Below are 24,673 nucleotides of genomic sequence, written 5' to 3' on the forward strand. Positions count from 1 at the left end.
GCACAGGCTGCCAGTTAGACCTAAAATGGGGGCACATGGAGCTTCCAGGGAGGGTCGGCAGTCACCACGCCCCCCCCCCTAATGTCACATTCACACAACCCAACAAACCCTTTACTCTAACAGTTAAAGCAGCAGAGACTCATGGCTGCTCCCCCTCCCCCACATCTGTGTGTGACTTTTCCCCAGCCCCTCTATCACCTATGGCTGTGTGTTACATTCCCCCAGCTACCTCCACGACACATYCCTCTGTGAGCCCGGGCTGCGCCCCCCCTCAGCCCAGCCCAGCTACCCCAGATGAGAGGACACGGTCTGCAGTCAGGGAGATATGGGGGAGGAACTGTCGGAACGGTTGTGGCAGTTGCTGTTTGAATTCAGAGACAGCTTTGCACCGAGTGAGGAAGAGGTGGATCAGACTCATCTGGTGCAGCATGAGATCGACACAGGTGATGCTCGGCCCATCAAGATGCATCCCTGGCGTATCCCGCTGGCACACCAGGAGGCGGCAGACAAGGCTGTGTTGGAGATAGAAGGGGCAGATTTCATCGAGCCCTCACAGCTCCTGGGCGGCACCAGTCGTCATGGTTCATAAGGGGGGCAAGCTGAGGTTCTGTGCGGACTATAGGCGGCTGAATGAAGTAACCAGGAAGGACTCATGCCCCATACTACGTATCGATGAGTCGCTGGACCTGGTTAGGGGGTCCTGGTTCTCCTCACCTGACCTCCGCAGTGGCTACTGGCAGGTGCCCCTCTCCCCAGAGGCCAGAGCCAAAACTGCGTTCTCCACTAACAGAGGAAACTGGCAGTTCAAGGTCCTGTGCGTCGGCCTGTGCAAAGCTCCAGCTACTTTTGATGGACAGGGTGCTGGATGGCATTCCCCGACAGGAGTGTCTGGTATACCTCGACGACATCCTGGCCCATGGCAGCTTCTTCCAGTCAGCCCTGGTGGCGCTATGGCGTGTGCTGGAGAGGGTGGCTACCGCAGGCCTGAAGCTCCACCCTGAAGTGCCACTTCATGAGGAGAGTTGTCCTCCTTGGGCCACCGAGTGGGGAAGGAAGGTATCAGCATCATGGATGACAAAGTGGGGGCGGTCCAAGACTGGACCACCCCCACTGATCAGCATCAGCTGAAGAGCTTCCTGGGCCTGGCCTCGTACTACAGGAGCACAGCAGGGCTTCTCAAGGCTTTCACTTGGGACAGTGGAGTGTGAGGAGGCCTTCAACACCCTCAAACGTGCACTGCTCAAGGCCACTGTGCTTGCCACCCCTGACCTCACCTTGCCATTTATCCTGGACACAGACACAAGCAATGTGGGCATGGGTGGGGTGCTGGCCCGGGTGGGGCCAGAGGGGGAGAGTGGTGGCGTACTTTTGTCAACACACGAGTGCTGCTACTGTGTCACCCGGCGGGAGCTCCTGGCTGTTGTGGCTTCCATCAAACACTTCAAGTACTACCTGGGTGGCCTGCCCTTTACTGTAAGGACTGRCCACTCTGCTCTCCAGTGGCTCATGTCTTTCARAGAGCCAGAGGGGCAGGTTGCACACTGGTTGGAGGAGCTTCAGCCATATGACTTCAGTGCAGGGCAGGGGCACGACACTCCAACGTCGACGCCATGTCCCATCGGCCCTGTACTGCAGACGGGTGCCGCCACTGAGCGGAGAGAGGGATGTGAGAGAGAGCTGTGTGCGGAGGAAGGGGTCTGTGCCACAGTGTGTCGGGCGAGCGGGCCTGTCTGCTATGAGCTGCAGACTGTCGACGTAGCTGAATGGGGGCAGAAACAGGGACGGGACACAGACCTACAGCCAGTGCTACAGTGGGTAGATGCGCAGCTGAGACCACCGTGGGAAGGTGGCAGCTCTCTCACTCGCGACCAAAGGGTGATGGTCAAAGTTTGAGAGACTGCGGCTGGCTCATGGTATGCTACAGCGGGCATGGAAGGAGTCAGCTACGGGAGAGGAGAGGTGGTGGTCCCAAAAGCACTGTGGGAGGCTGTGCTCCAGAGCACTCATGGGGGGGTTGGGACGGGACACTTTGGGGTCACAAGGGATGTTCAGCAGGTTTGGAGCTGCGGAGTCCATCCACAGCGACCAAGGCTGTGGATGGACCCGCACTACTCCTCTCCATCCTCACAGTGATGGCCTTGTGGAGCACTTCAACAAAACACTTGGACAGCAGCTGGCCATCGTCTCTGCCAAACACTATCATGACTGAGACAAGCACCTGCCCATGGTCCTCATGGCATGCCGCTCTGCTGTCCAAAACTCCACTTCCTGCACGCCTGCCCTCCTCATGCTGGGCAGAGAGCTCCGCACCCCTGCAGAGATGACGTTTGGTCAGACTCTGGATAGCCCTCCTGTTCCCCCGGGGCCGGAATATGCCCTGGAGACTCCAGGACCTCCTGGAGACAGTCCACACCGTCGCTAGAGGGCAGCTGGGGAATGCAGGTCTAAGGCAGAAGAGGAACTATGACGTGTACACACAGGGAAGGCACTTTGTGGCTGGGGAGCTGGTGCACCGGGAGAAAAAAGTGGTACTGCGACAGGTTAGCTCCATACAGAGGGGCCTCTTCTCCCCAAACCCCAGGGACCCCCACTATTCCCCTCTGGCAATGATATTCCTCAGGCACCCACCCCCAGGCGCCACAGACAGCCCACTCACCCAGTCTCCTGAGCCGCAGACTGTATTCCCCATTACCTCATCCTTGCCCCCCCATTACCTCATCCTTGTCCCCCCATGTCCCTGCCTTCATCCCCTGGGTCTCAGAGGGGCAGCCCCCTGCCACAGACTGTTTCCCTCATTTCATATCTTTGGGGTTTGGCGGGGGGGGGTGTAGCATCTCAAGTTTAAGGCCATGTTTAGCCATTGTTCTCTCGCTTACATCTGGTCTTCACAAGAGATGGTCACGGTTGTTTTATATGTGTATCCTTCATGCATTTGGTGTGGGCTACGGCCAAACAGTAGCTTGTGTGGAGTTAGGTTAATAAACCGTGAATTCGTAAACTCAATATTCTGTCTGGACAGTTGTTCCTTTATGATCTATCCAGGTCATTACAGTATTTACTCAACTAAACTGCGTTTACATGGTACGTGGTAGACTGCAACCGGATGTCATTGCTTTCAATGAGAGCACAATGGTAAATGCCGTTGAGCCTGGCGGTGAATGCCGTCAGCTGCAATGGTAGACGGACTTGCCGCCAGAGTTCAAATATTTCAATTTCTGCTGTTGCGTTGTTTTCTACCGGATGTTGATTTGCACTGTTTGTTTACTGAAATCACCACAGCAATGCATACCATCATGATGGCTTACTTTGGCTGTCACCATCTTTTTTGCTTTCTTGTCCAGCTATGCCAACTGGGATGATGTTTTTGAGTCCATCTACTTACTTCACTAGCTAGGTTTCCATCCAATTGGCGACAGATTTTCATGCAAATATTCTAAAATCCGCAAAGAAAATAAGCACACAATGTACTTTTGCCCTTTGATTTTTATTTGGAACATCAAAACCTAACGTTCAATGTGTTTATCGCATTTTCAACTCTACGGATAGTTTTGTCAAACTTTGCTTTAAATAGCAGATGTTCCTACTCTGGTCTTGGCATGTGCTCTCTAGCCAACAGCTGGCTAGTCTACATGAGACTATTTGTCAAATGGCAGCCAAGCATCAATCATCATGTCACAAGAATAAGACTCTTGATATTTATTGGAAAGGCACCTCATACTAAACACCGTGCACTTTCACCACCCACCCTGTGAAGTTGATCAATTTCTTTTATCTGTAGCCTAATAAACTGCATGGTTTCCCAAGTTGTAGTGGGAGGACCACACACACACCATATCATTGCGCGACTCCAAGTTTACTTCGATATGAAATGTAAACAGAAGACGACTTTTACAAGCAGTTCAGCAATTCTGTGTATGTGTGACCATCTGTCCGGCTCCGTTAATAATATAACTAGGCTTACTAGAAAGAAAAAAAACGAGTGAATTTCCTACTATTCTACATAGCGTAATTAAACCTAACAGGCATTGTTGCATGTAGGTCAGTGTGAGCCCCTAGTGTTGTCCTACAGGGTCAGGACCAACACACAGGTCGACGAAAGGCCAACAGGGTGAAACAGACAGGGTCAGGTACCCACAGAGGCAGATAAGCATCCACAATAAATCACTAGCCAGTGGTGGCTGGAGCTATAGGAGGACAGGCTCATTGTAATGGCTGGAATGGAATTTATCAAACACATGGAAACCACGTTGGACTCCGTTCCATTTACTCAATTTCGGCCATTACAATGATCCCGTATAGCTCCTCCCACTTTACCAATGGTAGCAGGTGGAATAGCTGCCAGCCAGGTGCATTGTTTCTCAGAGACTTGGTTAGGTTTAACCTGGTATAATTTTTTACAACATCAGTCTAATTAACAGACTGAAGGACTGGATATCAGCAGTCTCACAGCTAACAAAGACTCAATTTAAGAAGATCCTGGTCAAAGAGACTGACTGCTCAGATAGTCATTAATGACCTAATCAATGAAATTCCAGTATGGTTTATCTATAAAATACGCAATATAGTTTTGATCATCGGTCAAGTTAATTGTAATAAAAACMAATTAATAAAGAGGATATAGTTGACATGCATCCTCTGGCAGCCACCTTTCATCTGCTTTGAAAGGTTGAGGGGGCTGACTGCCAATATGCAAATAGCATTTATGTTATCTTTCTAGCGGCGTCTAGTCAGAGACACTATTCCTGAAAACAGTCAGTCACTAATATCCATTAGTTACAGGAATCAGGTTTCCATTCAACCATTTTATGTGAGTAAAGTAAATGTCAGCAACAACAAAATTAACAGGCCTGATGGAAACAGAACGTTTGTCTGTAAACTTTCCAAATGTCGATCAAACAAAATAAGCTATACAAGGTGGGATCTTTTTGTGTCTGTAAAATGTATTAAGCGAGAAATGGCGGTGGAAACGCTTTCATGCGCAAATATTTATATAATACCCAGCCAACATGTCCAGGTGGACCCCACCTGGGTTTTATATGGACTTAATGGGTTTCAACTGGGCAAGGTCTCTAAATGGTTATCTTAGCTGGTACCCAGATGGGTTAACCTTTTGGGGCAGACATGGACAAACCCATGTGAGTTAGTGTGGGGGGGGAAATGGTCCCTGAATCATTTTATGGGCAAACTGGTGTTATTTGTTCAGGAATAACGACTGGGACCCAATCGGGTTAACCATTTGGGTCACAAACAGGCAAACTCATGTGGGCTACAGCATGGGTATCAAATAGGCCCCGAATCAATTTTAAAATAGGTTGTAAGTGGGCTTTTTTTTAATACCCCTTTTCGTGGTATCCAATTGGTAGTTACAGTCCTGTCCCATCGCTGCAACTCCCGTACGGACTTGGGAGAGGCAAAGGTCGAGAGCCGTGCATCCTCCGAAACACAACCCAGCCAAGCCGCACTGCTTCTTGACCACGCCCGCTTAACCCGGAAGCCAGCCGCACCAATGTGTCGGAGAAAACCCCATACACCTGGCGACCGTGTCAGCGTGCATTGATCCCGGCCCGCCACAGGAGTCGCTCGTGCACAATGGGACAGAAACATCCCTGCTGGCCAAACCCTCCCCTAACCCGGACGATGCTGGGCCAATTGTGCAGCGCCCCATGGGTCTCCCGGTCGCGGCCGGCTGCGACAGAGCCTGGACTCGAACTCGACAGAGCCTGGACCAGAATCTCTAGTGGCACAGCGACCACTACACCACTCGGGAGGCCCCTGGTGTGAATAGTCAGGGACAGTCTAGTTTGGACTCCCTTGACACAAAAAATAAAGTGCCAATCATCAACATTAAACTAAGCGAGCTCAACTATGAATGGTCCTGGCCAAAAATTKTAAAAAGTGACAAGGGAAGCAAGCTTTGATTTGTCGTCTCTCCTATCAAATCTCTTTGAGCATATATGTCATTGACAGAAACAACTTGAATTGTTGCATCTCGTTGTCATCCTCCGGTGGCTGGCTAGCTAGCTAGCACTGTCCTTTTCCTAAATTAGCCATGGATGGCGATAGGGATTTGGACTTGTGGTTTTACTTAATTCTTCGTACTGGCCAATGATTATAACAGTGATTCGGATCCAACCATAAATTCATACATTGTTGTGCCCCCGACCTGAGAGGATGGAAATTCAATATTTACAGTAGCTAGATGTAAAAGGCTAATGTTAACTAGCTGAAGTTGCCCATGAATGGAAGTTAGGCTAGCGAGCAAGCATTTTAGCCAGGTAGCCGAGGACAACCAAAAAGATAAGCGTGTACTGTATGACAAAGTGATAGACCATTTCAACATGAAAGACAGGATGATGGCATTGGCATTTCTCTACAAGTAGGGTGAGTCAACATGTTTTTTCTACTTGCACGAACACACACCCACATCATATTTAGCTTATGTTGATTGGACTAAATCGTTTTTGGCATCTTTTAGTTGTCACTATATTAGACTAAGCAGAGGTGATTTGATGATGTTGAAATGTTGTAGTTGGAATAGTGGAGGCAGCACCTGTTTTTCTTTGTGACTTGCGGTCACTCAGTGGTTCTAAATAAATAGGTGTTTAGTGGTCCGATAATGTGGGAAACATTAACTTGCTTAACCATGCTGTAGGTCATGTATGCGTCGTAGACTTCTCCGGACAGAGATGGTTTTATCACAAAACCGGATGCCACCGCTACTGCAACTGAGTAGGTCACATGGGAAAACCCATTGGGTCCCAATTGGGCCCTTTGCCAATTTGTTATGGGTGGGCTACCTGGTGTGAATATGGTCAGGGACTGTCTATGGGACTCAGTCGGTCTTACTACCTGGATCACACATGGGCAAGCCCATGTGAGCTACAACATGGGTCCCAAACGGGCCCTGAATAAATGCTTTGTGTGTTGTAAGTGGGCTATCTGGTGTGAATATGGTCAGGGATTGTGTGGTTCCCAAAATGGTCAATAAATACTTTAATGCACTGTAAAAACACCAACTAATGAAATGAGGGGAAGCTAAAATAAAGTTAACATTTTCATTTTTGTGTGGGTTTAAAATTGCGAAAACATATATTATGCTTGTGAAATTTCAAAACATTTTGCCTGAAAAGTCGCCAGCTAGTACATGCTGTCACACATTTTTGGGGGAAATGCGCATTCAATATTTTGAGGCACAAGTGACGGAATTTTAAATTCAGGCGCTTAACCAAAGATTGTACAGGTAACATTGGTTGTAGATACATGTCCAGGCAAGACAACAGTAGCTAATTATACGTCCCTCGCTGTATTTATCGKCTGTTGGCCTACTTGGTCCAAGTATGTACTTAGCTAACGTTAGCTACCGAGGGAGGCAAATAAAATGACGCAGAATGACCGCTGCCATTTGTCAGAACAGTTCAAATGCACATGATCTTGAATTGATTGGTCAAAAATATTGAGATTAGTCTTTCAAAATGATATATATTTTTTTAATATAAGAAGGTTACTGTATGTCAATTACAGCCCTCAAATGTTTAAGTGACCATTTGGCTACATCTACATTTGCAGCCCAAAGCTGATCTGATTGGGAAAAAAGCATCAGAATTGGGCTGCCTGTGTAAACACGCTCATAGAGACCCATTTTGTAGCCCACATGGGTTTGTCCATGTCTGTCCCAAAAGGTTAACCCAACTACGTTTCAGCTAAGAGTCCTTGGATACATTCTGAAATGTTGCACTAGATCAGTAGCCTAAATACGGAATGACGTTTTATTTTCACAGCTACCTATGAACAGGCCCAGATCAAACTTAAAAAAGGCAGAGGAGACTTCTGATCTGCAGACGGACTCAGACATGGATGAAGAAGAGTCAGGACCTGACAGTGGTAACATGGCAACAGCAACACTACCCGAGGGGGCTGATTACACTATGAATACTGTCCAGGATGTGAAGGCGATGGACCAAAAGTTACTCGACAGAGTGGTAGGTGCTCTGACAGGGATGTTTTACAAAAAAAACTTTCTTGTAGTACTTTGTTCATTAGTCCACTGTAAATATAATACCAAAAATGGTGCATGTTAACAGTCAAGTTTTCAAGATCGAGCACTTTCAGTACAGAGCAAATGAGCAAAATGGTATTTGCATATAATTTGCATCATTACATTTTTTGCTCTGTACTGCAGTGTTTCACAGTTCTTGTCCTGGGGACCGAGAGCAGTGCACATGATTCAACACATCATCAAGCCTGAATTAAATAAGGTATGTGAGTAGTATGGCAAAAACAAACACGTGCACCCCTTTGGGACCAAGATTGGGGAACACAGGACTTTCAGTACAGAAATCTTGAGAACTTCACTGCTGACATGCACATTTATGGGACTGTATACAGTGTGAGGAAACCAATGTGTACATTTGTAATTAAATTGACCTATACCTGTAAACACAATTCCTGCATTTTATTTGATCTGAGCATATACTATAATAAAAAAATTATAATAATGAACTGCTTTTGTCATCTCTTAAGAACGCTTTGCTCGGGGAACATCTGGGGCCTGCATGGAGACTGAGAACAAAACCAGTTTGGTCCCAGGTGGGCAGCCCAATTGAAATCCACATTTTACTGCCTACTTACTGCCAATATAGGTCACTACACACCCATTTGGGTAAAAACCTGGGACCCATGCAGGTAAGTACGATAACACACATGGCCCCCAGGTTTTAGCCCAGGTGGGTTAACACTTGGGCCCAATGTTGTACAACCACAAGGGGCCCACAAAGTTCTCCTCAGTATCCATGTTGCCCCATGCAGTTGCCATGTTATGCAGTTGCCATGTTATGCAGTTGCCATGTTGGGCTTCACAACTTATGAAGCCCAACATGAACCCACATAAAGCCCAACATGGCAACCACATGTGGGGCCAATGTGGATACACAACATGGGGGGGCCCAAGTGTTAACCCTTTAACCCACCTGGGCTAAACGTGGGGTATAACACATTTGCCCACTGAGGTCCTTCAATAAGCCCAACGTGAACCCACAGAGCCCAATTAAAATAATCTCTATTTTCTCCATAATAAGCTCAATATGTAGGCTATACACGCACTGTATTTGCGAGCTGTTGGTTAAAGCACACATGCCAATACCAGAGTGGGAACATTCGCTATATAAACACATTTTTAGTGACAAAACCATTTGCGATGGAAACCCATTTAATGTGTATTTTTTTTAATTTTCAGTACATGGTAATTTAACCTCATTTTTATGTGCACTACGTCACACACAGATTTATCTGCAACAAGTCAATTGGATTGAACATCTCTGATGATAAAATGCACATTTGTTTTATTTCTGATTATTCACATTAAACTGTCACCAATTGGATGGAAACCTAGCTACTGTCAAATGCAGGAATCATGACTAGGTCTTTAGGTGGGTTTTATTAGTACCCCTATCACTTTCAAAAAAAAAAAAAAAAAAAGCAGCCATAGTACATTTGTGGGATTTCGGTCTGTGTATGAAAAGGATATGACTACATCGTCAAAGGGTAGTGAACAAGTGGAGATTTCTAAGCACATATAAAAGCATTATTGAGCATGTACATTTTGCTTAGGATTCTGCCAATCAACAATCTTGGCTTGTGAAACTTGTCAGAAATAACATGAGTAGGTTAAATGCAGTCAAGAAAACAATTGAGTAGTAGTTACTCAAAACATCTTCAACTGCTTGTAGAACTCAAACATAAGTGGTACTTTACTCAGATGTTCTTATCACTTAATGTTTGAGTACTTTAAACAAACTAGGTTATTCAGTAAATTAACTACTGTATTTGTGTTGTGCTCATCCAAAGTTGAGTTTTTAACAAGTTGACTAATAAGTCAATCTAACATTTATTAAATCAAGTTTCTTACTTGATTATATTATGTTTTATGCCTTCACTTAAATTAAGTAGTAGTCAGACATTTTGATGAGTACATTTTTTAATCAAGTGTTTGTGTTGCAAGTTAGAACTGAATACTGCCACATGGCTCTTTTTAGAGGATTGTTGGGAATTCACAATTTATGATGCATACAACATTGTGTAAAAGTATGTTTAAAGAAAGAAAAGTATATTTCTAAAATAGTATTAAGCAGTTTGTGCTATGAGGTGTAATTGATCATAATGAACAAATTTAATTTTAAAACCGTCAAGAAAATTGACGTTCAATAATGAGACATGCCATTCCCACCATCAACAAAGTTATATGCACCACTTAACGAGGCTAATGCAGCATTATGTAATGAAAACATGATGCACTTTTGTGTCAAAGGTCATAAAACAGTTAAGTATTTAGACCCTTTACTTAGTACTTTGTTGAAGCACCTTTGGCAGCGATTACAGCCTAGATTCTCCTTGGGTATGACGCTACAAGCTTGGCACACCTGTATTTGGGGAGTTTTTCCCCATTCTTCTCTGCAGATCCTCTCAAGCTCTGTCAGGTTGGATGGGGGAGCGTCTCTCTAGAGATGTTCGATCAGGTTCAAGTCCGGGCTCTGGCTGGGCCACTCAAGGACATTCAGATACTTGCCCAAAACCACTCCTGCGCTGTCTTGGCTGTGTGGTTAGGGTCATTGTCCTGTTGGAAGGTGAATCTTAGACCCAGACTGATGTCCTGAGTGCTCTGGAGCTGGTTTTCATCAAGGATCTCTGTACTTTGCTCCGTTAATCTTTTTCTCGATCCTGACTAGTCTCCCAGTCCCTGCCGCTGAAAAACATCCCCACAGCACAATGCCACCACCACCACCAAGCCTCATCGTAGGGATGGTGCCAGGTTTCCTTCAGACATGACGCTTGGCATTCAGGCCAAAGAGTTCAATCTTGGTTTCATCAAAACAGAGAATTTTGTTTCTCATGGTCAGAGTCCTTTAGCAGCCTTTTGGAAAACTCCAAGCGGGCTGTCATGTGCCTTTTACTGAGGAGTGGCTTCCGTCTGACCACTCTACCATAAAGGCCTGATTGGTGGAGTGCTGCAGAAATGGTTGTCCTTCTGGAAGGTTCTCCCATCTCCACAGAGGAACTCTGGAGCTCTGTCAGAGTGACCATCGGGTTCTTGATCACCTCCCTGACCAAGGCCCTTATCCCCCAATTGCTCAGTTTGGCCAGCTCTAGGTAAAGTCTTGGTGGCTCCAAACTTCTTCCATTTAAGAATGATGGAGACCACTGTGTTCTTGGGGACCTTCAATGCTGCAGACATTTTTTTTTTGGTACACTTCCCCAGATCTGTGCCTCGTCACAATCCTGTCTCGGAGCTCTACAGACAATTCCTTCGACCTCTTGGCTTGGTTTTTGCTCAACTGTGGGACCTTACATAGACAAGTGTGTGTGCCTTTCCAAATCATATCCAATCAATTGAATTTACCACAGGTGGACTCCAATCAAGTTGTAAAAACATCAAGGAGGATCAATGGAAACAGGATGCACCTTAGCTCAATTGAGTCGTACAGCAAAGGGTCTGAATACTTATGTAAATAAGGTATTCGCAAAAAAAACTAAAATCGGTCTTCTATTTGCCACTATGGGGTATTGTGTGTAGATTGATAAGGAAAAACATCCCTTTTAGAATGAGGCATTTTTCTATGGGTGGCCATGCCCTCCACTCCACACAGCAACTCGCCCAAGCCTCCCCATTTCTCCTTCACCCAAATCCAGATAGCTGATGTTCTGAAAGAGCTGTAAAATCTGGACCCCTACAAATCAGCCGGGCGAGACAATCTGGACCCTCTCTTTCTAAAATGACCTGCCGAAATTGTTGCAACCCCTATCACTAGCCTGTTCAACCTCTTTCGTATCATTTACATTACATTTAAGTCATTTAGCAGACGCTCTTATCCAGAGCGACTTGTCTGAGATTCCCAAAGATTGGAAAGCTGCCGTGGTCATCCCCCTCTTCAAAAGGGGGAGACACTCTAGACCCAAACTGCTACAGACCTATATCTATCCTACCCTGCCTTTCTCAGGTCTTCGAAAGCCAAGTCAACAAACAGATTACAGACCATTTCGAATCCCACTGTACCTTCTCCGCTATGCAATCTGGTTTCAGAGCTGGTCATGGGTGCACCTCAGCCACGCTCAAGGTCCTAAACGATATCATAACCGCCATCGATAAGAGAGATTACTGTGCAGACGTATTCATTGACCTGGCCAAGGCTTTCGACTCTGTCAATCACCACATTCTTATCGGCAGACTCAACAACCTTGGTTTCTCAAATGATTGCCTCGCCTGGTTCACCAACTACTTCTCTGATAGAGTTCAGTGTGTCAAATCGGAGGGCCTGTTGTCCGGACCTCTGGCAGTCTCTATGGGGGTGCCACAGGGTTAAAGTCTCGGGCCGACTCTTTTCTCTATATACATCAATGATGTCGCTCTTGCTGCTGGTGATCCTCTCATCCACCTCTACGCATACGACACCATTCTGTATACCTCTGGCCCTTCTTTGGACACTGTGTTAACTAACCTCTAGACAAGCGTCAATGCCAAACAACTCTCCTTCCGTGGCCTCCAACTGCTCTTAAATGCAAGTAAAACTAAATGCATGCTCTTCAACCGATCGCTGCCCGCACCTGCCAGTCCGTCCAGCATCACTACTCTGGACGGTTCGGACTTAGAATATGTGGACAACTACAAATACCTAGGTGTCTGGTTAGACTGTAAACTCTCCTTCCAGACTCACATTAAGCATCTCCAATCCAAAATTATATCTAGAATCGGCTTCCTATTTCGCAACAAAGCATCCTTCACTCATGCTGTCAATCATACCCTCGTAAAACTGACCATCCTACCGATCCTCGATGATGTAATTTACAAAATAGCCTCCAACACTCTACTCAACAAATTGGATGCAGTCTATCACAGTGCCATCCGTTTTGTCACCAAAGCCCCATATACTACCCACCTCTGCGACCTGTACGCTCTCGTTGGCTGGCCCTTGCTTAATACTCGTCGCCAAACCCACTGGCTCCAGGTCATCTACAAGTCTCTGCTAGGTAAAGCCCCTCCTTATCTCAGTTCACTGGTCAACATAGCAGCACCCACCCGTAGCACGCGCTCCAGCAGGTATATCTCACTAGTCACCCCCAAAGCCAATTACTCCTTTGGCCGCCTTTCCTTACAGTTCTCTGCTGCCAACGACTGGAACGAACTGCAAAAATCACTGAAGCTGGAGACACATATCTCCCTCACTAGCTTTAAGCACCAGCTGTCAGAGCAGCTCACAGATCACTGCACATAGTTGGATGGGCTCTCTCATCCCCATACTGTATTTATTTATCTTGCTCCTTTGCACCCCAGTAGCTCTACTTGCACAGTTATATATATATATATATATATATATACACACACACATTCTGCACATCTACCATTACAGTGTTTATTTGCTATATTGTAATTACTTCGCCACTATGGCCTATTTATTGCCTTACCTCCCTTATCCTACCTCATTTGCACATACTGTATATAGACTTTTTCTACTGTATTATTGACTGTATGTCTGTTTATTCCATGTGTAACTCTGTTGTTGTATGTGTCGAACTGCTTTGCTTTATCTTGGCCAGGTCGCAGTTGCAAATGAGAACTTGTTCTCAACTGGCCTACCTGGTTAAATAAAGGTGACATTTTTTTTTCTTTTTTTTTTTCTTACATAATCTTAAACCACACTTTCTCAATGTAGCAACAAAATCCTTAGGTACTTTTCTGCCTTTCATAAAAGACCATTAAAGAGGTGTCCTTTGTACTCACCACTTCTCTGAATCTCACTTCCATTCCCCTTTGGGAGATCAGCTTAGCAACACACCTGTGGACTCCTCTCCTCTACGCTAAAACAACTTGCTCTCTCTTCCATATCATAATCCATGTTGGGGGAAACGAAATTCAAGATCCAGACAGTGCTTCAAATCCAATAAAAAAAAAAATCCTCACCAAAATGACCCTGAGTCGGCAGTCTGGTTGAAAGGGGAGCCAGGTTATCAATAGCTAATGAGTACTGACCACAGAAAAATCACCCTACAGAAACAAACCCCACCTGGATCAATGGGAGGCTCCACCCCCTCTGCCACTCATACAGCACTTTATATTGCCCTTTGTTGCCAAGGATATAAGGCAGAACCACATTTGCCACAGTAAAACCCCATATAGCCCCACATTTAAAACACCTTATGAGGTTTAGATGGAAAATATGAAGACAGATACTCCAGAATGTGAGTCACTGTAATCCAGTCATTAGATGAATAGTTATGTGAAACTTGAAAATACATATTTTGAGAGCAGATAAATCATATCACTAAGGGGGAGTTACAGCCAGTAAACTCACATGGTCTGATCAGAACTGTACATGTTAGCCTTTTAGCACTTCCCAACCCGACACTGATGGTGACATTCAGTAGGAAAGTCAATCATTGAAACAAACACAAAATAGATACCGATTAAAATTCTACACAACAATAAAATCAGTCCAACATATTTTATCAGGTAAGTCACTCATCCTCTCTTATTGCAATTTCACGCAAACTTGATTTGACCTACTCAAGCCAACATTGAGCTCAAAGAGAAGCTACAAAAAAGGGATAGACTGAGTGTACTCTTACCGGTGGTGTCACTGAATAAGTGACGAGTTTCAGCGCCTGTGTCAGATTCATGACAAAACAGCAACGTCCTGTTTGGTTCCAACAACAACCTGCTGACAGAATATGGCTGAGTCACCTCTGGTCTGAGCACCTTATCTCAGCAAGCCACCACCACCACTGATAACCTGTCCCCACATAGTCCAGGTGACAGGGAACAGTGTGATGCTATAGAGAAACTCTCCAAATGACACATAGCCCCTTCCTGTTTACAAAAGGAATTTCATAATCATATATCCAATGTTGCTGAGAGATCCTTCCTCTCAGTGCACAGGCCTATTCCCATACTTAATGGAGAGCAGTTAGGTACTACTTTCCCATGGAAGCCCAGGTTACGGGGCTGGCTTAGTCATGCCTGGCACTATGGTTACCAGAAGGAATGGAGTACACTGGGCTGTTAACTGACAGGGTATTTACTCCACAAAAGGCCCTGGCAAAGGGCTCTCTATATAGGCCACTGTCACTGTGCTTTGCGATTGGAGAGGAACGAGAGTTTAGATTGTATCTCTTCATAAAAAACATTTATGCATGGCTTAGAGCACAGGTGTTTTCTGGCTGGATTTTTCTCCTTTGCTTCTACCTGGTCTACCTTCCTTCTAATCTTCCGTTTGCTTGGAGAGGGAGGGGTAAAATAGAGATTAGTCATTAAAGGGCCTTCAGAGGCCAATTGCAGGACCAAGGTTGCCTTCTAGGCTACATTCCAGTCTGAGTATTGTGACAATTGGGTGTGGTAAAAAGGAAGTAAGAACAGAACAGTCTCACTGTTTTTACTCCGCTTCCTGGAACTCCTGGCCTTTGGACAGTCACAACACACCCTTTTTGAATCACAAATCTTTACTTCACTTTTTTTATTTTCATTGCCTTAAGTATATGTTTTTAAAAAATTGTTTAGGCCTCTACACCAGACTTGGGCACAAATCCTGAATTATTAACAGACCAGAGGGAAAGAGGTAGAGTTAAAAAAAAAAACACTTGAGTACATGTCATAGAGAAGGCTGTAACAAAAGCAAACACTTAAGAACAGGTGTGCCCCTACGGCAGGTAAATGATCACTCACTCAGAGAGAGACTGCTCAGTAGGCCCCAACTGCACTAGCACACAGGCAAATATATGTCATGTTCCTAACTGGAACAAATATTGTGCTTCTCAAAAATGCACACAACAGACCTACATATTGTAACTACTGTTACTTGACTACTGGGAAGCTTACTATGCTTTCAGTGCATGTGAGTGTTGCTGAGCTATGACTAAATGTTTTACTATATTAAACCTAGTTCCACCACAATGTATAGCGAGAATTCTTCACAGAACGCTAATGAAGCATGCCTGAAATCTTAATCTACTGTATTTTGGAATGTAAAAGAAAACACTGATTGGGCCCTGCCTGTGGTCCACAAAGACTCACTGTTATTACCGTGTAAAATACATCTGATGTGCGGTTTGGTCAAGATTTGAGTAACACAGCAACACAAAACTAACAAGATCATTTTCATAAGTGAAGAAGAAAAAAAAGTAAACATCCTGTATATAATGTAAATGGTGGTTTGCAGAGCCAGAACCCACAGTGTAATTACAGTGGGCCAATTTTCTCAGTTGAACTGAGGGATTACTTAGGCCTACCACTTACAATATTGCACAGTATGTACATTGTGCAACCATTTCACAACACGTTTTAAAACTACAAGAGGCATGTAATCTTAGTGAATGTGATTAATTACCATGGGCCTTCAACCTTCATTGAACTGCTGCTGACGCTTACAGACAACTTTTTGGATTGTTTATATACACACACAAAGCAGGTAATTTAATCACTACCAATACAATTGTTGACTCAATATTATGCTCATTGCGGTTAATGTGTGTGGATCCTGTGTCATTTGTGTCGGTTACACAGTGTGGAAAACCATTTCAACAAACTACAATCACTAAACATCTTTCAAGGAATTCACGCTGATCTGATGACCATGACTGAATAGTTTGAATGAGACTTTTCCTTGAGCAAGTCAGTTAAAAAAAGCAACCTTGAATTTAAATGAAACTAGTGGATTAGAGATTTAATTTATCAAGCAAGCATCAAGTAGACAATGGAAGGGAAGATGCAGCCATTTGGTAATGCAGTGGCGTAACTCCTTGGCAGGCAAAAACCTGCATGTGTGGCAGAACCAGTAGGGTGAGGAGGCAGGTCCACCCTCAGTACTCAGTAATATTTTGTATTGAATTTGCCCAAACCATAACACTTTCTATTCAGGCCATTTTTTACAGGATTACTTTAGTGCCTTATTGCAAACATGATGCTTGTTTTGGAATATTTGTATTCTATACAGGCTTCCTTCTTTTTACTCTGTCAATTAGGTTAATGTTGTTGATCCATCCTATCACAGCGATTAAACTCAGTAACTGTTTTAAAGTCACCTTTAGCCTCGTGAAATCCCTGAGCGGTTTCCTTCCTCTCTGACAACTGAGTTAGAGGACACCTGTATCTTTGTAGTGACTGGGTGTATTGATACACCATCCAAAGTGTAATTAATAACTTCAACATGCTTAAAAGGGATGTTCAATGTTAGATTTGTAAATTTTTTACCCATCTACCAATAGGTGCCCTTCTTTGCGAGGCATTGGAAAACCTCCCTGGTCTTTGTGGTTGAATCTGTTTGAAATTCACTACTCGACTGAGGGACCTTAGCAATAATGTAATGTGTGGGGTACAGATTTGAGGTAGTCATTCAAAAATCATGTTAAACACTTATTGTACACAGTGTGTCCATGCAACTTGTCACCGAAGCACATTTTTACTCCTTAATTTATTTAGGCTCGTTTTTAATTAATTTTGAAAAATATAATATCACTTCGACATTATGGGCTATTGCGAGTAAGCCAATGACAAAATAATCACCTCAATCCACTTTAAATTCAGGCTGTAACAAATTGTGTAAAAAGTCAAGGAGTGTGAACACTTTCTTTAGGCACTGTATGACATGACAGAAAGTGAAAACAGTAAAACCAGAGCTGTAAACCAAGTAAGCTTCGCGACCTCTGTGAGATTGCAATGTTCATGAAAACAGTGTCAATGTGCCAACACAGGTGTCACAACATTCGAGCAAATGATTTCAACTCACGCCTAGAGATAACAATTTGTAGATCCCCAACATCTGCTTGAGAAATTGTGTTCGAAAGGTGGTAGTTAATTCCTATCCTACCTGTAAAACGTCTCAGACAAGTCCCAGCAACTCGCGTAAAGGCGTCCAACTCACAATAATAATTTGGCTCCAAACACTTGACGCTATCAGCCGATCTGAATGAACTAAATAAAATCCTTGAAAAACCAACCTGAAGAACACAGAAAAGGGATGTCCCTATTTGGCGGTACAGCGTTCAGGTGAGTTTCATAACGTCATCACGCTTGCTCGTCACATACAGGAAGGAGGACACCCGTCCTTTTTTCAATTTCATTCTTCCCTGCCCTGTTCACAATACACTGTCCAGAGACACTCCTTGGTATTCCTCAATCTATGGATTGTCAACGTATCGAACCTTTATCCAACCATTATTATAAAGCCCAAATAGTACAAGGAGTATAATTGTACTATCAAATATTAGATGTATTAATAAAAAACAATCAAGAATGTACATAGATGGGCTCCTAAGTGGCGCAACAGTCTAAGGCACTGCATCTCAGTGCAAGAAGTATCATAAGAGACCCTGCTTCGATTCCAGGCTGTATCACAACCGGCCATGTTTGGGAGTCCAATAGGACGGCACACAATTGGCCCAGCTTCACTGACTTGCCTACTTAAATAAAGGTAAAAAAACAAACACAAAATAGACAGGTAGGCTAGCCCTTGATTATGACCCTCAGTTCCATTCCATTACACATAAGACTCAAGAGCACTGATGCTTGGTCTGAACATTAACACACATCGCTTACAGTACGGTTTTGGAAGCATAAGGACCTTATCTTTCATATCAATGAGAAATAATAATAAAAAAGGCTAAATTGATACACACCTTAGTGTGTTTCCACACAGCCATATCTCTATGTTACTGCGTTCATTTACAGAAAACAGATGGGAAACAGAGGGACCTTTATGCTTTTAGAACCGTATCGCAATTGAGAATCGACTCACGTTTAGATTGAGTATTTGGCTGTTTTGGCTGGCAGAGCCAGTTTACCTCTGAAAGTAACAAACGGTGGGCTCCTTAAGAGTACCTCTTTGGCTAGTAGTAGTCTAGTAGGAAAGGTAAAACTATACTGCCTCCGGCCTCCCGAGTGTCACAGTGGTTTAAGGCACTGCATCACAGTGCTTGAGGCGTCACTACAGACCCGAGTTCGATCCCAGGCTGTGTTAACGCCGTTTGTGACCGGGAGTCCAATGAGGCGGCGCACAATTGGCCAAGCGTCGTCCGGGTTGGTGGAGGGTTTGGCCAGCTGGGATTTCCATATCCCATCGTGCTCTAGCGACCCGTGTCGGGCGCCTGCAAGCTGTCTTTGGTCACCAGCTGGACAGTGTTTCCTCCAACACATTGGTGTGGCTGGCTTCCGGGTTAAGCCAGCAGTGTGTCAAGAAGTAGTGCGGCTTGGCAGGGTTGTGTTTCGGAGGACGCATAGCTCTCGACCTTCGCTTCTCCGGAGTCTAAGACATTCCAGGATCTCTATACCAGGCGGTGTCAGAGGAAGGCCCTAAAAATTGTCAAAGACTCCAGCCACCCGTCATAGACTGTTCTCTCTGCTACTGCATGGCAAGCGGTACCGGAGCACCAAGTCTAGGTCCAAGAGGCTTCTAAACAGCTTCTATCCCCAAGCCATAAGACTCCTGAACATCTAATCAAATGGCTACCCAGACTATTTCCATTGCCCTCCCCTCCCTCTTTTACACTGCTGCTGCTACTCTGTTATTATCTTGTACAGTTGAAGTCGGAAGTTTAGTTAGGACATCTCCTTTGTGCATGACACAAGTCATTTTTCCAACAATTGTTTACAGACAGATTATTTAACTTATAATTCACTTTATCACAATTCTAGTGGGTCATGAGTTTACATACACTAAGTTGACTGTGCCTTTAAACAGCTTGGAAAATTCCAGAAAATTATGTCATGGCTTTAGAAGCTTCTGATGGGCTAATTGACATCATTTGAGTCAATTGGAGGTGTACCTGTGGATGTATTTCAAGGCCTACCTTCAAACTCAGTGCCTCTTTGCTTGACATCATGGGAAAATCAAAAGAAATCAGCCAAGACCTCAGAAAACAAATTGTAGACCTCCACAAGTCTGGTTCATCCTTGGGAGGAATTTCCAAACACCTGAAGGTACCACGTTCAYCTGTACAAACAATAGTACGCAAGTATAAACAYCATGGGACCACGCAGCCGTCATACCGCTCAGGAAGGAGACACGTTCTGTCTYCTAGAGATGAACRTACTTTGGTGCGAAAAGTGCAAATCAATCCCAGAACAMCAGCAAAGGACCTTGTGAAGATGCTGGAGGAAACGGGTACAAAAGTATCTATATCCACAGTTAAACGAGTCCTATATCGACATAACCTGAAAGGCCGCTCAGCAAAGAAGAAGCCACTGCTCCAAAACCGTCATAAAAAAGCCAGACTACGGTTTGCAACTGCACATGGGGACAAATATCGTACTTTTTGGAGAAATGTCCACTGGTCTGATGAAACAAAAATAGAACTGTTTGGCCATAATGACCATTGTTATGTTTGAAGGAAAAAGGGGGAGGTTTGCAAGCCGAAGAACCATCCCAACAGTGAAGCACGGGGGTGGCAGCATCATGTTGTGGGGGTGCTTTGCTGCAGGAGGGACTGGTGCACTTCACAAAATAGATGGCATCATGAGGCAGGAAAAGTATGTGGAAGGAAAATTATGTGGATATATTGAAGCAACATCTCGACATCAGTCAGGAAGTTAAAGCTTGGTCGCAAATGGGTTTTCCAAATGGACAATGACCCCAAGCATTCTACCAAAGTTGTGGCACAATGGCTTAAGGACAACAAAGTCAAGGTATTGGAGTGGCCATCACAAAGACCTGACCTCAATCCTAAAGAAAATTTGTGGGCAGAACTGAAAAAGTGTATGCGAGCAAGGAGGCCTACAAACCTGACTCAGTTACACCAGCTCTGTCAGGAGGAATGGGCCAAAATTTACTTAACTTATTGTGGGAAGCTTGTGGAAGGCTACCCGAAACTTTGACCAAGTTAAACAATTTAAAGGCAATGCTACCAAATACTAATTGAGTGTATGTAAACTTCTGACCCACTGGAAATGTATTGAGATAAATAAAAGCTGAAATAAATAATTCTCTCTACTATTATTCTGACATTACACATTCTTAAAATAAAGTGGTGATCCTGACATAAGACAGGGAATTTTTACTAGGATTAAATGTCAGGAATTGTGAAAAACTGAGTTGAAATGTATTTGGCTAAGGTGTATGTAAATGTCCGACTTCAACTGAACATATTACCTAAATTACCTCGACTAACCGGTGCCCCCGCACATTGACTCTGTACCGGTACCCCCTGTATATAGCCTCGCTATTATTTAATTATTTGTTACTTTAATTTCTTATTTTTTGTAGGTATTTTTCTTAAAACTGCATTGTTGGTTAAGGGATTGTACGTAAGCTTTTCACTGTAAGGTGAAAACCCGTTGTATTCGGCTCATGTGACAAATACAATTTGATTTGCAGTGATGGGACAAGACTAACTACAGTAACAATTAGGGAGAAAAAGGGGTAAAAGTACAAAAAACTATTCTGCCTCCATATGGGAAAACATTGAGTATGCCAAAATGTTACTAAAATGCACACAGCCCATTTGAGATATTTCATAAAACTATTACTAACTGAAATGCACAGTAAAGGTCTCAATCAATGTAATACAGAAGTAATGAGAACACCAGCACCTGTCTTAGAAGTGTGTTTTCAATAGCAATTCAGCAAATGGATTATGCATCATCAGTAAAGGCCCAATGCAAAAGGCATTAATTCACAATGAAAAAGACAGACACCATTTTTCACAATCTTCAAGTTTTTATTTGTTGTTTGTTTACAAAGTTAAGATTGCATTTTGATATATTCCTTCCTTTTATGAGTAGAAAACCTTTTAAAGAATTAGTCGAAAGGCACATTTTTTTTAACAATATATACATTTCGATCTAAATTATAAATATATAGAAAAACAAAAGCACAACCCAGAATAAAAGTGCTGAACAGTTTTTACAGAAAGAAAATATAATATTTTTWWAAAAATACATACAATCAGTAGCATGTTTTTTGTTTAGTTTTGGTTGGCAATAAATTATTGAATGTGATACTTTTATATGCAAAAGGTGGAGAAACAAGGAGGATGGTTACAGTATACAAAAATGCTATCCATCAAAAGGTCAGGAACCTAACAAGCTTGCAACTCTCAATCATAACAAACAGACAACAGTAACTTGATTATGCCATTCTTAGTGCAAATTTAGACAAAATAAAAAGACCTAGCTAGCTAAGACAAAGTCAAACAGTTCCTTTAAAAATTGTAATTCATTTTCTCAAATCGTGTTTGTCTGTTTCCACAGGTTTATAATGCATATTACCTCTATGTCAGTGTAATACCACACAGTCCATTGGCCATAGGTGAAGCATGGGACAAACAGTTTGATTGTGAAAATGTTTGGATTTATTGGAATGTGCCTGATGAGGAAATATATGTTTGGGACAATCTGAAGCAGAAAAGAGAGGGCTATGAGATGGGTATAAAGTAGAATCTCTTAGGAGAAAATGGGCCTGAGCTATTGGATGTCTGGGAACAGCGTGAATCTGTCAGATAGTCGGGAAAGGGGAACGATCTGCACCAGTAATTGCACATATCAGTATATCCAGGTGCAAATCTGCTCAAAATCTTTGTCAGCATTAAAATTTATTAAATGACAAAAAAAAACTGTCCAGACATATAAACAATTAAGTTCCTTAAAAGAAACAGAGTTTGATCTTTGCCCTAAGATGGCATAAACACTTAAAATCAAAGATTAAAAAAACATTTTTTTAAAACCCAGCAAGAGTTGCAGCACAAAACGAAGAAATAAAATAGCACTAAATGTGCATTTTTGTTAGGTTCACCACTGTTGTAAGGGAAAACAATAACATTTCTCATAACTCCCCACCAATACATCTCTTTAAGGTTTCTTCCTGAGATTGATATAATAGGTCAGATATAACCAGTAACTTCCGGGGTGTGGAATACTTTGGTATCTCTCTGCAAACTAAAGCCCTGGCAGAAGATGGAAAAGTTGGAACAATTCTACTCGAGTCACAAGCAGAATCGGATCAAAGAACTGAAAAGAAACAAATGATCACCCCTGTACAGCAGTACAGAACAGTGCAATATTATTTGGTGGCAGGTTATAATATACTTATTTTTTGTTTTTATAGTAATCTTGAAAACTAGAAATGTCCCTGACCAAACTTTAACTAAAGGATCATCAGGATAACAATCTAAAAACTAAATATCCCTAAAATATAAATAACAACAATCATCATAATAATGATGACAAAAAACATCAATAGCACATTGCTTTCATCCCATCACAATGTTTATACAAAGTTCATAAGTATTTCAGCGGTCTTTAACTACAGACTACAAGTAGAACAGAAATAAAGAGGAATCCAATTCTTACCATGCACAGGTGAATCTATAACCTTCGGCGTAAACAGTACTTAGACTTCTAAAACATCTGCTATTCAAAATGTCTTGTTTATTGCTTTTGATTAGTTGAACTTACCCAGGCTTTTCATGAACCAATTACCGTGCATTCATTTCACAACCACAGCCAGATCTTACAGGTTCTGAAACATAATATATACACACACATTACTGTTCAAAAGTTTGGGTCACTTAGAAATGTCCTTGTTTTTGAATTTTTTGTCCATTAAAATATCAAATTGATCAGAAATACAGTGTAGACATTGTTAATGTTGTAAATTACTATTGTAGCTGGAAACGGCAGATTTTTTTATGGAATATCTGCACAGGCCCATTATCAGCAACCCATCACTCCTGTGTTCCAATGGCACGTTGTTAGCTAATCCAAGTTTATAATTTAAAAGGTTAATTGGTCATTAGAAAACCCTTTTGCAATTATGTTAGCACAGCTGAAAACTGCTGTGCTGATTAAAGAAGCAATAAAACTAGCTTTCTTTAGACAAGTAGAGTATATGGAGCATCCGCATTTGTGGGATTGATTACAAGCTCAAAATGGCCAGAAACAAAAAACTTTCTCCTGAAATCGTCAGTCTATTCTTGTTCTGAGAAATAAAGGCTATTCCATGCGAAAAATTGCCAAGAAACTGAAGATCTCGTACAACGCTGTGTACTACCCCCTTCGCAGAACAGCGCAAACTGGCTCTAACCAGAATAGAAAGAGGAGTGGGAGGTCCTGGTGCACAACTGAGCAAGAGGACAAGTACATTAGTGTTTGAGAAACAGACGCCTCCCAAGTCCTCAACTGGCAGCTTCATTAAATAGTACCCGCAAAAAATCTGTCTCATCGTCAACAGTGAAGAGGTGACTCCGGGATGCTGGCCTTCAAGGCAGAGTTGCAAAGAAAAAGCCATATCTCAGACTGGCCAATAAAAATAAAAGATTAAGATGGGCAAAAGAACAGACACTGGACAGAGGAAGATTGGAAGAAAGTGTTGGACAGACGAATCGAAGTTTGAGGTGTTCGGATCACAAAGAAGAACATTCGTGAGACGCAGAGAAAATGAAGATGCTGGAGGAGTGACATCTGTCAAGCATGGTGAAGGCAATGTGATGGTCTGGGGGTGCTTTGGGTGGTAATGTGGGAGAATTGTACAGGGTAAAAGTGATCCTGAAGAAGGAAGGCTATCACTCCATTTTGCAACACCATGCCATACCCTGGACGGCGCTTAATTGGAGCCAATTTCCTCCTACAACAGGACAATGACCCCAAAACACAGCTCCAAACTGCAAGAACTATTTAGGGAAGAAGCAGTCAGCTGGTATTCTG

General features: G+C 43.3%; 1 protein-coding gene across 2 annotated transcripts in view; it reads right to left on the minus strand.

The window, feature by feature from the left end:
* Positions 1–17,995, minus strand: part of LOC111952520 (tight junction protein ZO-3) — a 35,002-nt gene extending 17,007 nt beyond the window's left edge. Inside the window, exon 1 of one of the 2 annotated variants that reach the window (XM_023971288.2) lies at positions 17,847–17,995. Coding sequence is in view for 1 of the 2 variants with exons in the window: in XM_023971287.2 (XP_023827055.1) it covers positions 14,614–14,664 (51 nt within the window). In the remaining variant the exon portion in view is untranslated. Of the gene's footprint in view, positions 1–14,613; positions 14,703–17,846 lie in introns of those variants that run through there. The other variant, XM_023971287.2, reaches the window with a different exon arrangement.
* Positions 17,996–24,673: the final 6,678 nt, after the last annotated feature.

Source organism: Salvelinus sp. IW2-2015, linkage group LG26, assembly GCF_002910315.2.
Source record: "Salvelinus sp. IW2-2015 linkage group LG26, ASM291031v2, whole genome shotgun sequence".
Lineage (NCBI taxonomy): Eukaryota > Metazoa > Chordata > Actinopteri > Salmoniformes > Salmonidae > Salvelinus > Salvelinus sp. IW2-2015.